The sequence below is a fragment of the Pan paniscus genome, chromosome 6, assembly GCF_029289425.2.
Source record: "Pan paniscus chromosome 6, NHGRI_mPanPan1-v2.0_pri, whole genome shotgun sequence".
NCBI classification, from domain to species: Eukaryota; Metazoa; Chordata; class Mammalia; order Primates; family Hominidae; genus Pan; species Pan paniscus.
The window spans coordinates 105,031,549-105,047,755 of NC_073255.2; the positions used below are offsets into that span (position 1 = coordinate 105,031,549).

A 16,207-nucleotide genomic window follows, 5' to 3' on the forward strand; every position below is an offset into this window, starting at 1 on the left:
AAAGTAGTAATGATACTGGAAAATGCTCCTGATACAGTAAGTACAGAAAAGTGTGACAGTATGATCTTAATATTGTGAAAACAGTAAAAGATAGGCATGCTGATAACATGGGTAGAAGACTTGCAAATCACACAGAAAGAACATGAATGATTTTTCTTATACTGTATTGGGTCAGGAGAAAAAAACATCTGAAAACTGTCCTTACTGCCTTATTAGTTGATCTATGCCAGAGACTGTTTCTCAGCCTGTGTTTCTCAGTCTTTAACTCACCTAATAAAATTGTGGTGCTATATGTTCTGTAGCTTGCAAGATTTCACAGTATAAAGTGAGTGTATTAAAATAGGGAATGTTTTATATCATGTGGTCTCATCCCATGTTCCATTTTAGAATCACAGCTCCAAGCCTCTAGGGTCAGCAAATGTTGGTTCCTGTGCTTCTCATGATTGCCACTAATAGCATCTAAACTCTTTCATACTTGTATCAGTACTGTAGTTGGAAATGAGTATACAGCTGTTTACAGAATTAGCCCCCAAAACTGGGAAGAAAGGTGACTTTATTCCTTGATTCTGGTTTTTAGAAGATATTCAACACTTAAATGCCCAGAAAAATGAGGACGATAGGTAGACTCAATTGATGGAAATACCAGTCTAAGATAACCCATTGGATAAGGACTTTACATCAATACTGAAAGGAAGAATAGCATGAATAACTCATTTCTTTAATTGAATTCTGTGTTAAATAACAGATCCAAGAGTTATTTCTTTATGCTTATCCCTTTTCGTTCTTCCAGGTTATAGTATATTAAATAGGTTCATCTTTTTCATTGGGAGCTATAAGGTTATATTATAATGAAGACACAATAACTCCATTATAAGAGTTTTGTACCACACTTAAGGTTATGTGTTTTTTTTTTTAAGCCACCAGAATGGTTTTATTTTTGTCATTGACAACATGTACAAACCTGCAATTGTATAATTGTTTTGTTTGGTTTTTAAAATACTAAGTACACATTAAAAGTATGTTTTAAGAAATATGATGCATTAAAGAAGTTCACTGTAAACATAATTCTCAATGTATTTTCCTGCCTTGTTTCATGCATAAATAACAATCTAAGTAGTCATAAATAAAACTGTCAACTTTTGTGGCCCAGAACTATATACAAATTTTGAAGTTTGGCAGAAGGTGTTCTGTATGGTTTTATAAATTAAAACACACAGCATTTGTATTGATTATTAATGAAATGACTTATCCCAAGTCCTTATTGTATCCCAACCTGTTCTGTCAATAATAAACCTTCCAATGTACTTGGTAAAGATGCCACATGTTTAAAAACTCAATGATTAAAATAATTCTAAAAGGTAATTTAAATAGTACTCAGTCTTATTAAAACCACTTCAGCTTGTCTGAAAAAATGCTGCTAAGGAGTGAATTCTGTACCATTATTTAAATGGCATCTAACAAAATCTAAAATTTAAGGAATAAATCAAATACATTTTAGTCTTGCAAAAAAACTTCATTGAGATTGTTACAGGAACAGAATGCTATCCTAAGTTTTCTAAAATTTATTCTTGAGTCATCAATGAGTTAAAACTTTAAGAATTATAATAATTTTAGAAAGCCATAATTCTTGATGCAGAGCATGATTAGTTTTTAATGACCAGAAATTATTTCTTCAGAAAGCATTAAATAACTGTTGAAACATACCACCTATCTAGTGATTTATCAAGTAATCACTCAAGATTTATTAAGTACACATTTAAATTTTAGGTAATAAAAGTCAACTGGAATTTTGTACATTTCACTATTTCATTTTATACTTTTTTAAGGTCTTCATTTATAGGGTATAAAACTTAGAAAACATTCTTAACCAGTATCTTCCTTAGAGTTAAATGATTCAAACTACAAGTAATGCTAAGCTAAATGCTGTCGTTAATACTGAAACCTAAGTTTCTAAAAGTTGTATTTTTCAGTCAATACAAAAATGATCTGGCTCACTGTAAACTGCCTAACTTTAAAAAACTATTATTTGTTAAACAGCAGATTAAAAGAAATGTTTCCCCTGTTCTTTTAAAAAACAAGATTATGAGATACATAACCTAAATAAAAATTTACAGATGGTGGTTGAAATCCTGTCAGCTTTCAGCCCAGTGTAACAAATTCCATAGTTATGCATGAATAATTCAAAAATAAAGTTTTTAATGGAAATGTCAGTAAGGCATATAACTATATTTGTCAGGCACATGATAAGACTAGAAAATTAAAGCTATCAAAGCTATAAATAAGGAGTGCATAAATAACGGCAATGCCAAAACATTAGGGCTGTTAAAATTTAAACACATCTGATAGTTCTTTCTGTAAGCCACTCTCCACTGATAAAGCTATGGATAAAACTTAATTCCTTGCACAGCTTTCTAATAACTGATGATAAAGCTGAATTCCTTGTTCATAAAGCTGTACATCAATAGAGAGAATTTTCACATCTATTCAAAATTCTTGAAATCTCAAGCAGATCGTACATGGTTTTCCTAACTGCATTTGGATTTGCTGCTACCCTCAGGTATTTTTTTCTTTAATGTGCTAAGGTATTGTGCTATTTAAAGATACGCAGCAAATGATGAAAACATGCAAAAATGCCACTTCAGTTAAAATGGCTGTTAAAATTGTGTTTATTTTTCTTCTGTATCTTCTCGTTTTTAGTGTAAAAATAGTACATATGGTATAACCCATTACAAAGAAGGAAAATTGAAAAGAGCTGATGTGCAGTTATGTGTTGCTTAATGACAGAGTTCTGAGAAATGCAGTTTGGGTGATTGCATGTGAGCATCATAGAAAATACACAGACCTGTACAGCGTGTTACTGTACTGAGTACAATGTTAACACAATGGCAAGTATTTGTGTATCTAAACATATCTAAATATAGAAAAGGTACAGTAAAAATATAGTGATATAATCTTTCAGGCTTACCATATATGCACATTTGATTGTTGACCAAAATGTTATGTGTTACATGACTGTCTTTATTTTGCTCCAAAAAGGACCAAAAGAGTGATAGAGTTGGCGATTTTCCTGTTTTCCAGATAAACCAAATGGGGAGGGATTCCAAAAGTTGTTAACCATAGGTTCATGTATAATGAATTGGAATAAAGGCACTAAATTACTAAACTTTCTACTCTACTATCACAATTTGATTTATTTTGATTTATTCACCACCGTTTCTCAGTCCAACATCAGAATACAGATATATTCTGTGTAACAACTGTCTTGATTGCACTTGGTCCTTTTGTTCTAATTTGAAAGCTAAACTTCATGAAAAAAGTATCAGTAGTTTGTCATTTCTTTTCTTTTTTTTTTTGACGAAGTCTCACTCTCGTCCTCCAGGCTGGAGTGCAATGGGGCGATCTTGGCTCACTGCAACTTCCGCCTCCCGGGTTCAAGTGATTCTCCTGCCTCAGCCTCTCGAGTAGCTGGGATTACAGGCGCCTGCCACCACACCCAGCTAATTTTTGTATTTTTAGTAGAGACGGGGTTTCAGCATGTTGGCCAGGCGGGTTTCGAACTCCTGACCTCAGGTGATCTGCCTGCCTCGGCCTCCCAAAGTGCTGGGAGCCACCCAAAATGAGCCACCACACCCGGCCTGTAGTTTCTTTTCTTCCCTACTTCTAATTCTGTACATATTTCAGTAAGGCTTCTGCCTCTACTACTCCCACCAAAACTACTTTTGTTAAAGGCACCAGTTCTCCATATTGCCAGATTACGTAGCTACTTCTCAGTTATCTTTCCCCCCAGCAGTTTTCAACATAGTTAACTACTTAATGCTCATTGAAAAAACACTCTTGTGCTTCTTAGTTAATACCTCTTAGGTTTTCTCCTGCATCTCTCTAGGTGGTCCTTCTCCTTTGTTTGACTTCCCAAATTTAGTGGAGTGCTCTAGAACTGTAATCTAGGCTGTCTTCTCTAACCTGTTTTAAGAAATCTTTAAAAACAATGTGTATGCCAGTAAGATTTATAGGTCTAATCCTGGCCTGTTGAACTCTAGTTTTATATATTTAACTCTCAGTTTGACATCTTCATTTAGATACCTTATATCTTATATTATTAGTATTAATACTAAATATTAATAAAAATAACCTACCTTTTGAATCTTGAACTGTGTGTGTTACCCATTAAAAGTGAAACTAGGTCAGTTTCTTAAATATTAATAAATGTACTGACCACATAGCTCAGACTATAGGGGAAAAAAGGTGAGTCAAGAACATATTTAGGATGACGGGACCAGGCACATTGGCTCACGCCTGTAATCCCAACACTTTGGGAGGTCAGGAGTTCGAGACCAGCCTGGTCAACATGGTGAAACCCCATCTCTACTAAAAAAAATACCAAAAAAATAGCTGGGCATGGTGGCACACGCCTGTAGTCCCAGCTACTCGGGAGGCTGAGGCAGGAGAATCACTTGAACCTGGGAGGCGGAGGTTGCAGTGAGCCAAGATTGTGCCACTGCACTACAGCCTGGGCAACAGAGTGAGACTCCATCTCAAAAACCACGAAAAAAAGATGACAGCATAAAAACAAAAAAGGTGACTGTATCCCCAGTACCTGCATATAGTAGAGGTAATATATTTGGATATATTTGTTGATTGAACAAATAAGCTTGATAATTTACAAAGTAGCATAGAATCATTCACTAATCTCTAACATGAGTTGCAGAACTTTAAAAAAGGAGCCAGGATTCCTGTTCTTTTTCTCAACGTTGTGGATTAACTGGGGTCCTGAAATGATATCATTAAAATGTTAAACCTGTGACCATTTTGCACCTATAAAATAAGCATTGTACTTTTTGCTTTGAAGTTTTAAAAAAATAACTATTGGCAAGATTACCAAGAGTACAGTTTGCATCTCAATGGTTGGGATATAAATTTGTGCAACTTTTTGGGAAAATATATTGCAATATGATTGAAAAGTTCGAAATTTTGTCATATCCTTTGATTTAACAATTTTTATTTACTAATATTCAAGGAAATAGTGTAAAAATATGTTTTTCAGTATGGTTTAAGGAAATTAAAAATTGGGAACATCATAAATGTCCAGTAACGGATAACTGTTAAATAATGTAACGCTTTTTATTGCAGCATAAGTTTTATTTTTTGCTTTTCTATTTTTTGAGACAGGTTCTCGCTCTCACCCAGACTGCAGCCTTGATCTCCTGGGCTGCAGCCATCCTCCCACCTCAGCCTCCAGAGTAGCTGAGATTATAGGCATACACCACCACACCTGGCTAATTTTTAATTTTTTTTCTGGAGACTAGATCTCACTATCTCAGGCTGGTCTCAAACTCCTGAGGTTAAGTGATCCTCCTCCCAAAGTGCTGGGATTATAAGGGTGAGCCACCACGCCTGGTGCAGTGTAAGTTTTAAGTAATAACTTTTGTTAGATGCCTACCTTGGTTTCCTTCACACTTTTCAATCTGAGCAGATTCTAAAAAGCAGGATATAAAATTGCACAATACACTATAATCACAGATACACATACACCGGGAGATGAGATTAGAAGGAACTACACCAAAGAGTATGAAAAATCGTTGGGAAGTTTATGGATGATTTTAACCTCCTTTTTTTTACTTTTTTACATTTCTTTCTCCCATCTTTTGTAGTAGGTATTACTAAAAAGCCAGCCTTTAAAAAATTAATGGATTCAGAATGATAACAACATGAAATCTAATAGCTTAATGGTTCTCCAGCAGGATCTGTACCTTTTTCACTGAAAATGCAAAGAGGATCTAATTAGAATGCCGCAAAAATTAGAATTTTAATCCCTAATTTTTGCTGAAACATCCCCTTGAACCTCAAATCATGTGCTTTTTTTTTTTTTTTTTTTTAAGGTCTTTGGTTGGCTTTTGAGGATAAAGATGAGAAGCTTATTGAAAGAAACCTTTAAAAACCATTTCATATTTCATAAAGTTTCACATTGCTTTCAAGAGCTTGTAATTTGTCTTTTCTGGCCTAATTGTTTAAGGTTTTGTTTTTGTTTTTTCCACAGATTCCTAGATAGGGTTGTTCATCTGTCATCTTAAAAGGGTTTTCTGGATGAATAGGGTACTATATAATTTTTAATGCTTTAAGATAAAACATAAAGACAGGTGTTAATAATTATAAAGAAGAACTATAGTTACTAATAATATTTATGGTGCTGTATTGATTGATATACACATCATGTTACATAATGGTACCACGGTCTACAGTTCATAGAACCACTAGCATAGCTGAGCCTGTTTTTTTTTTTTCAGAGAACGTTTGTCTGCCTGATGAGAGCCACTTGGGTTAACAAACTACCTGTGAATAGTCATCATTTCTGTCCTTCATTGGGGAATACTTTTAGAGGCCAGTTTCCAAAAATTCTGCTTCAAAAAGAATTCTGGTTTTGTCTTACTCTTCTAGATGAGATATCACAGAGGCTTGGGCCTAGACTGTCATCAGCATACTGCTATACTATTCGTTTGTTCTTATTAAGCCTTATTGTGTGTAATGCTGTTACTTTTTCAGAGTGTTGCGGAGATAGGAACATGGGAGAGAAACAATCTGGATAACATGAAAGTGATGCTGTTTGCTAAGGGAAGGCAACTTGATTCTGTGGGAAGGGCTGTAGCTGATCCATCCGTTGTCTAGGTAAGTCTGCTTCTGTTGCAAGGATCTCACATGATTTGCAAATTTGTCAAAACTAGATCATGATTTCCATTTACCTTTATTTTGGGAATGGCATAATTACTATTGTAAAATGAATGATGTCCTTTTCAAATAGTAATTTGTATAGTAAAATTTTAATGAATTATTGGATCTTTACCATGTAAATGTTAATATATTTAAGTTTTTGTGCCAAAGGAAAATACATTCACTTCAGTGGTAAATATATGAATGGACTAATATCTTGTGTATAGGAGCCAGAGAGAGCCAAGCGTGTTGGCACATACCTGTACCCAGCTATTCGGGTGGCTAAGACAGGAGTATCACTTGAGCTCAGAAGTTCAAGGCTCTAGGGCCCTTAAGACTGTGCCTGTGAATAGCCTCTGCACTCCAGCCTGGGCAACAATGAAGACCCCTTCTCTGAAAAAGAAAAAAAAAAAAAAAGCTTAATAAACATTGAGTAATTATATCAGGGTTTGTGTCCTCTGTATTATTTAGTTGGTAAAACATACGTGCCAAAAGTGAGTATTGAGGCAAGAACCTCCTTAAACCTTATAAGGTATTTCTGAAGACTTCAACCAGGCTATTGATTATAGTTTCATACCTTTCCCCCCACTAGCCATGAGATGCTATATTCTGAGACTAGTTATTCCATCTGTCTGAACAAGAGGAAAATAATATTTGTGTAAAATAGCAGGTAAGGATACTTTGAACGATGTTCAAAGTTACCTGTTTCAAAAGAAGGACTAACTCGTCTTTTAAAATTACAATTTGGTCAGTGATGGATGTATGCACTTTTTCAATATTTTGAAAAGAACACAGCAAGAATTATTTAGTGTTCCTGTTTTTCAGATAATAGAGCTTAAATACCTGTAAAAAATGTTTTGAAAAAATAATTCTTAAGATAAAAGTTTTGATGAATCTTCTGCTTAAAGAAAAAGAAGTTAAGCACCTACAAAGCTGTCCATAAAAACACAGTAAAAAAGTGGGGAGAGTTTTGCTGATAAGACAGATTCTCTTTTGTTGGATGTTGCAAAAACGTTTTTTAAAGTATTACAAATGTTGTAGGTTTTTAAAATTTATCAGAGCAAACAGATTCTTTGAGATATCGAATTCTAAATAATGGGTATAAATTTGTGAAAGGCAGTTTTTGAAATCTGAATTCTCATTGCAATTTTCCATGAAGAACACTGTAGGCAGATACCCAAATAAATGTGTGTGGTATTTCAGGGGATTATAAGGGAATACTTCATATTTGGGAATAATTTTTGAAATCCTGATCTGGAATCTGTTCTTGTACAGATTTGAGTATGAGCACAGTGGAAGAGGATTCTGACACAGTAACAGTAGAAACTGTGAACTCTGTGACTTTGACTCAGGACACAGAAGGGAATCTCATTCTTCACTGCCCTCAGAATGGTAGGAGAACTTGCTGATATATAATTCTGACTCTCTGAATTTATGAATTCCATGTCACTTTTGACCCCTATTGCCCAAATAGGGGTCTAGGTGCCTATGAGTTTAGGCTGCACAGTAGAAAAGGAGATTATCTCTTTAACATAAATGTTAGTTTTTGTCAATCTTGTTGCTATGTTATAAATAGGATCTGTTGAGCCCCCAAAGGTAATGATGGAATAACTATAATATATACTTCTTTTTTTATACTAATTGGTACCAGCAGCATAGTTAATACATTAGAAAATGTGGAATTATTCCTCAATGCAAGTAGACTTTTTTGTTAGAAACTGTGTTAAAGAATTGTACACAATCATTTCAATATGACTTAATATGGTGATCTACAATGAATTAAGATTCAATAGCTTTCCAGCTGATAATTTTGTTGTTACTCCCCGACTTGCTCATTATTTATGTCATTTATTTATTGTGCTCTAAAGTTCATCTTTACTCAACCTAGGTTATGTCTTCTCTTCTCACTCTGTACATAATTCATAGGTTATTTAATTCAAAGTTAGGATTTTAAGTAGCACCTACCTATAAAGATGACTCAGAATCTGTCTTTATACAGAATTCTCTGTGCTTCTCATAGGCATCTTAAGTTTCATATGTCCCAAACAATCCTTACATGTACTTCCTAAACCTAGTTCTCTTTTTTCCTTTCTCTGTGAATTTCATTACTTAGTGTCCAGATCATGAATGTGGTTGGGAATAAATTACTTCTCTCATCACCTGCATCATTTCATTTGAAGACTTCTTGATAGTATTATGTTTTTTAAATCCATTGCATCCTCTCTGTTTCAAGCCTGCCTTTGTTAGTTCAGTTTCTCATTTCTCATCTAGGTAGCTCTAATATCCTTTTAACCAGTGTCCTACCTATCATTCATCTTTCAAGCAGCTGATGAAATTGTTCCTGATACATTTAATAGCATAAAGCTTCCCAAGGTTTTTAGAATATAGTACAGGTTCTTTAATTTGGCCCATAGGCCCCAGTCATTTCTGCTTTCCTCATAGTCTTACCTCCTGCCGCATTTCATATACCTGTGTTCCAGCAGATCACACTATCTTTATTTTCCTAACATACCTATACCTTAAGCTTCTCATACGTCTGTGTCATTGCACATATTGCTTCTACTGCCAAGAGAGAGAGCAGTTTTCCCCGGGCTTCCCTTCTCTTTCAAGTTTAAGACACCGCCTTGAGGAGTTGAATACTGTAGTAGGCATAGAAAGGCAGTGTCCTTTTGAATCCTGTTTGCACAACTAGGTTTAGTTAAATGAGCAAATTGGTAAGAAAATTTTTTTAATAGATAAGAAAATTGTAGAGCCATTGTTAGAGATTTTATTTTCCCTCTTTGGTTTGAAATTTTTGTTTGTTTGTTTTCTTCCATTAGAAGCGGATGAAATAGACTCAGAAGATAGTATTGAACCTCCACATAAAAGGCTTTGTTTGTCCTCTGAGGATGATCAGAGTATTGATGATTCTACTCCTTGCATATCAGTTGTTGCACTTCCACGTAAGTCACTACGTATTAAGAGCCATAGAGTTCCCTTTTAAAATCAAAGTTTAGCTTCCAGGACTTTCAGTTGGCATTTCTAATAGACTTGGACTTACTGCTTTTTTCTTCATTTAGTCAAACCACCTCTTTTTAGCTAACAATAAATACTATGTGCCAGGCATATCGTTAAATACTTTTACGTATATTGCCTACTTTAATCTTCCCAACCTTTTTTTTTCAATTGCCCCACAAGGAGCCTTTTTAGACTTTTTTTCCTGATTGTGCTTTTCATGAAAATTACAAAATGTCCTCAAAAATAGCTTGTATTTCTTAATGTACTGTCTGTATGTCCTTGCTTTGTTCATAAAGATAATAAAATTGTTTGTCACATGCATTTCCCCCTTCCCCAAGAACCATATTTGCCCTCATTGAGAAGAAAGCATGCTTTACAATAGGTACTAATATTGTTATTCCTATTTTATAAGTCAGGAAACCGAGACACAGAAAATTATAATAACTTGGCTAAGAGCATATCTAGGCATTCTGGTTCCTGTAATACATACTCTTAACCCCAATGCCATATTGCCTCTTCAGTATGCTGTATGACAGCATGAAAGTTAGAAGCCTAATTAGTTTATTCTTACCGAGAAAGTTCTTAATGTGTTTCTATTTCAAGATCGTTTAGAGTAGACTGGCTTCTACAGGAGGTACAATATTTCAAGTGCAATACTGTTGGCACAAGACAGCATACCAACTGCAACATTAGGTTGTATTTCTGATTTGCTTAGCAAAGAGTGTGGAGTGTTCAGGAAGATTCTGGAGTAGATGCTTTTGTCCATGGCAATGGGGATGCAACACATGGCTGTTGGCACTCTTAGCACAAAGGAGGGTTTTGCCATAGCTGAGAACTTTGATTTTACACTCAGCATCAGGCAAAATCACATCTTCATCTTTTGAAAAAGCAAGACTTGGTTTTCAGCATGGAAAATCATATCTTAACAAGTAGATAGGTACTCTGAATTTAGAGTTAATTGCTTGCTAAATTGAACAGAAAAACTTTTAGTTTACTGTAAGACTTAATTGAAAAACAGTGTTAATATTGCTTCCAGTTGTGGCATAGACAAGCATAACATTTCTAATTAAATATTCTTTCCTCCTGATGATTCCTATTTTTTTAAAAAATCTTTCCTAATTTGACTATCATTATGTTGTGATTCAATTCTAAAACTTAATTGGCCTATCTATACAGATGTAATCCTAAATATTTTCTAAGCTAGAATTTTTGAGTGGCTATTTTGATATAAATTGACTTCAATTCATTTTGTTAAAGTGCAATGTCTTGTTCATGATTGTAGGTTCAAACTACACTTGGTATTAGTTTTATTTTATGGTGGTAAACCAAATCCTTCATGGCGCTGTTCACTTAGCTTCAGATAATAGAGGTATGTTGACATGAAAGCACATGAGCTGCTTAATGTTGGGTCATAGCATCATCACATCTGGAAGACACACTGAAGCCTAATGTTTAGCAATAAGACTGATAAAGTTTATCTGTCTAGATTGTAAAAATCCTCACAGCATCAGCCTAACTCTCATATTAATCATTCTAACTCACCACTTCTTTTTGTAGTCATCTGCCACTACATTTATCCCATTCCCTATTTATAGTTGTAACTATATAGTGATTACAGTATTCATCTAGATGATTCTTTCAGTACCTTAGCCTCTTATTCCTTTTGTTCTCCATTTATTACTCCCTTTACCACTCTTACCTATTCCTGGAGTCCATTTGTGATCTATTTCAGAATTTCTGTTTTCCTACCGCTACTTCTGTCTTTCCAGCTCACTTCCTGTAGGACTCTAACTCTGTAGTCTTTTGCCTCACTGGGCCCCATTGATCCTGTTACGTTTTCATTGTTCCTTCTCTACTTGTATCCTTTCTTTCCTTTTTACCCTATTTTACTTTTATGGTTAATCATTATAATCACTGTCTTGCATTCACCAAGTCCTTTTTTTTCTCTCACTTATTTGGTGAACTCATAACTGTCTAAATCTATCTTTGCCTGTTTATGTCTGTACCAGTGCAGCTAATTGAAAAGTATTAGAGAAAAATGGCACAAGCAGGCTGACTATTCTCACTCTAATTCCTGATCATTAACCTGAAGTGGGCTCATAATGCTGCCCACCAGTAACAACAGCTCTCTGGTGTTCTTTTTCCCACTCTGAGATGACTCTTTCATTTGTCCTGAAACTTGCAAATACCTTTTCCACCTTTTTACTCTGAGCTGATAACCCTATTCCCTCTTCACAAAGAAAATGGAAGTAACCAGAAAATAATTTCTACAAATTCCCACTACCACAAATACATACCTACCTGCATCTATGTCCATCCATATGTTTGTTGTCCTATCTTAGGCCTACCCTTCCATTTACTTAATTTCTTCCCCTTTACCTACTCAAGGACATTGTTCCAGTAATTATTTTGTTTCTTCTGTATCACCAGTTTTTCTTCTACTGAGTCATTCCCACAGTGTCACAAACATACTGTTACTTTTCTTTAAAATAAAAAGTCCCTGGTCAGGCGTGGTGGCTCATGCCTATAATCCCAGCACTTTGTGGGGCAGAGGCGGGCAGTTTGCTTGAGCCCAGGGGTTTGAGACCAGCCTGGGCAACAAGGCAAAACTCTGTCTTTACAAAGAATACAAAAATTAGCTGGGTGTGGTGGTGCACGCCTGTAATCTCAGCTGCTAGGGAGGCTGAGGTGGGAGAATTGCTTGCGCCTGGGAGGTTGAGGCTGCAGTAAGCTGTGAGTGTGCCACAGCACTCTGGCCTGGGCAACAGAACAAGATCCTGTCAAAAAAATAAATAAAAAGTTCCTTTAGCTCACTTTTGGTTCTTACTCAATTTTCCTCCTTGTCTTTAGAGCAGAATACCTTGAAAATTGCCTATATTTGCCTTCATTTCCTTTCCTCATTTTTCCTTAAACTTACTCCAGTCAAGCTTTCACCCCTTAACTAAACTGTTTTTCCCAGCTCTCCAAAGACCTTCTTGTTGCCAAAGTCAATGGTCACCTTTTTAGTGTTTGCGTTACTTGATCTGTTGGCAACTTTTGACAATATTTATTACTCCCTCCTCCCTGAAACGTTTTCACTTGGCCTGTAGAAAACATTCCTCTGGTTTTCTATTTTTCTGTCCATTTCTTCTTAGTCTCCACTGCTGACTTTTCCATGTCACCAGAACCTCTAAATGTGGAGCACCCCAGTCCTTAGACTGCTTCTTTGTTTTCTTTACTCACTTTTTAGGTGATCTCAGCTCAAGGTTTTAAATACTATCTGGTGTTAACTACCAGATATATTCCAGACCAGACTTCTCATTCTCTAAATATTTAGCAGTTGTCTCAAACTAATGTATTTAAAGCAGAGGTTCTGTAACTTCCTGAATCCTTACATTTGCTTCTTTTACAATCTTCTCCTACTAATTAGTAGCAGGTGTATTCTTCCAGTAGTTTTGATTTTTTTAAAAAAAATTTAACGTTATCCTTGGCTCTTCAGTCTCTTCCATCTCTTCTTTGTCTACAAATCATAGTGGCTCTGCCATCCAAAATACATTCACAATTTGAACTACCAGCCACTCTCACTTGCCTTCACCCTAGTCCAAGCCACTGACCTATCTTTTTTGCATTTGCCCTTCAGACTGTTTTTCTTATAGCAGCCAGAGTGAGCCTCTTAAAATAAAAGATTATATTATTCCTCTATTCAAAATCTTCCAGTCGTTTCCCACCTAAGAGTTAAAACCAAAACCTTTTGGCTTACAAGGGCCTACACAATCTCCTACTGTTCTTGTTTAGTCTGCTTTAGCTACACTGGCCTCCTTGCTATTCTCGTGAACACTCCAAGCATGACCTGTCTCAGAGCCTTTGCACTTGGCTCTCCTTGAAATGCTCTTCCTTGAGATACCTGTAAAACTAGCTTCCATCCTCACTTGTTCCAAGTCTTGGTCACTTTTCCTAGCCTCCTATATAAAATTTCAAATACTGTCCTCCACCCCAACACATTCCCTTTCCTGTTAGGTTTTTTCTCACTACTAATCACCATCCAACGTAGTATCTTGTCCATTTTGTGTCTTTCCCCACTAGAATACAGGCTCCATGAAGAAAGGATTTTTGTTTCCCTTGCTCACTGCTATATCCCCAGCACCCACAGCAATATCTACTATGAATTAGGTGCACATTAAGTATTATTAAGCAAATGAATGTATATATGTGAAGATGTATTAACAAGGAGTGTGTTAGGAAATTAGATGATCATGTTTTTTTTTCCCATGGATATTTTTAGAATAATTAGAACTTGCCGTTATTATTCTGGAGATGAATGGTTCCTTTTCTTGAAGTTTCAGAAAATGATCAGAGCTTTGAGGTGACCATGACTGCGACCACAGAAGTAGCAGATGATGAGGTTACTGAGGGGACTGTGACACAGATACAGGTATAGTAAATCTTTTAACTGGCCTCAGGAGGATGATCCTTTACACATTGCTTAGCTAATAAAATGATGAGAAACCTCAGCCTCCCAAGTAGCGAGGACTACTGGCACATGCTACTGTGCCCAGGTTTAGCCCTTATTATGAAACAGATTACAAAGTTTTTTTGTTTTGATTACTGCCAAAGAGTTAATGAGTTATAATTTAATATTTAGCCTCTTGGTTTGTTATCACCATTTTAGTGAACAAAAAACTTTTCATAATAATTTCTAGTATTTGTTTAATAAGATTGACTTTAGACACAAAATGGACAAGATGTGAACTGAAAGTCAGCATAGTTAAAAACCCCCTCAGAAATAGTCTGTTTCTTACTGTGTCTTTGCTGTGAACCAGGTGCAGCTATTTTGACATAGTTTGGTAGTTAATGTACTGTGTCTCCTTCCAGTGATGAGACTAGCTTGAAAAACAATTAGAAACTATTATAAGTCCCTATGTATATAGTACTTTGTGGTTGCAAGAGGTCTTCAGTGGGCTGAATATTTTAATTTCTAAGCCTTATATATACATTATAGGCATGAAATCCTGCAACCAACTCATAAAAGCTTCATTTTAAAAGCAACAGCATACTAAATAAAGCTGAGTCAACTTAATAGATGCATAAAGTAGTGAAAAATGGGGGTAAAATACTCTAAGACTGATTAATATTTATATATCATATATAGATAGGTACCCTTCAAGGTACCTGAGTTTCCTGCTGTTGTACTCACTAAACTCATTTTATTGACAGTGTTGAATACTACTGCTACTGCTTAAGAATTATTTGCTCATTTGAGGGAAAATTTGAGCCCTAAGGCATTAAATGTTTGCCCCCAAATAGTGGTTAATCAGCATAACAGACTTATTCCTAAGGTTCATGGAATGGGCTCTGCTATATAGACATACTTTGGGAAATGGTGATTTGATTCTCATATCCAACTGATTAAGAGAAGATAATTTAAGAGTATTTTCTACATTATAGTTCTTAAAAGTGAGTATTGTATGTATCAAGGTCTTTTGATAGCTCTCTGTTACACTCTTTACTGATGTATAACTCTAGGATCAAATCTTATAAAAATTGTGATCTTCAGAATATAAGAAGCCTTAGACACATATAGTCTGTCTGAATTCTTAGCTTTATACAGGTCCCTCTTGATTTCAAAAATCAAAAAGTATGACACATAAATAGAGGGCTATAAAACTTATTCACACTTGTTCCAGTGATTTCCAGCTTTTTGCCCATGGATTCAAAAACACTTTCATAAACACACTATATGTATTACCACCAGATATAAAAGTAAAGTAATAGGCAACAATAGAAATGTGGCTTTTCTCCTAATTGTACCTTGGTTGTCCACTGACAGCTTACCTCTTTCCAAGAGAGATGAGGACAACTTATCTCTTTCCAAGAGAGATGGGTTTCAATTTCTCTTTATATTAGAAGTTCAGTTTCTGTTTATTCAGGAAGTAGTAGTCCAGTCCTTCTTAGGATTTACCTTCAGCCGGTGACATTACTTAGTCTTTTTTAGCCCAGAGACTGAATTGGGTTGAGTGGTCACTAAATACGTGACTCTTCCCTTATTCTGCTTATGATAGGCTAATACCTCATACGGTAGCACTGTTGCCAGGTCTTCCTCATTTACATTACGGTTCTCTTTAGGCCAGGGTCAACTCTGCCGAAGGCAGCTTTTTTCCCCTACAGGGTTTGTTAGATTAGATATGCTTGTAACTGAAAATACAGCTAGTGGTGGTTGCACAGAAGACTTAGCTGCATTAAGAATAAGTAGTACCATATAGTTCTTTGAGAGAAAGGTGCATTAATAAGGCTCTAGAGGTTGGTAAAGCAAAGTTGTCAGAAAACAATAAGCGGACAGTGATTTTGCAATAATGACTTATGATTGTGCCTGTTAATATTTTAAGTTAAGAGATGACATTATTGATGATTTAGGCAGCAAGCTTATCTCTGAGGGCATTAACAAATCATAACACCCAACCCTAGGACTTCCATTTTCCTATCTAGAACAGATAATAACTGTATATTGTATATTGAGCTCATTTACATGTGT

The 16,207-nt window shown here is 35.5% G+C and overlaps 1 protein-coding gene across 30 annotated transcripts in view; it reads left to right on the top strand.

Annotated features, from left to right (window-relative positions):
• DMTF1 (cyclin D binding myb like transcription factor 1) overlaps positions 1-16,207 on the top strand; it is a 59,293-nt gene that overhangs the window by 4,609 nt on the left and 38,477 nt on the right. For 20 of the 30 annotated variants that reach the window (XM_003822730.7, XM_008976310.4, XM_055114616.2 and 17 more), the window contains 4 exons: positions 6,538-6,660; positions 7,978-8,094; positions 9,522-9,644; positions 14,016-14,110. In XM_003822730.7, the coding sequence (XP_003822778.1) occupies positions 7,986-8,094; positions 9,522-9,644; positions 14,016-14,110 (327 nt within the window). In that variant the 5' untranslated portion in view covers positions 6,538-6,660; positions 7,978-7,985. Of the gene's footprint in view, positions 1-6,537; positions 6,661-7,977; positions 8,095-9,521; positions 9,645-10,981; positions 11,069-14,015; positions 14,111-16,207 lie in introns of those variants that run through there. The other 10 variants (XM_063606276.1, XM_055114629.2, XM_063606275.1 and 7 more) reach the window with 2 other exon arrangements.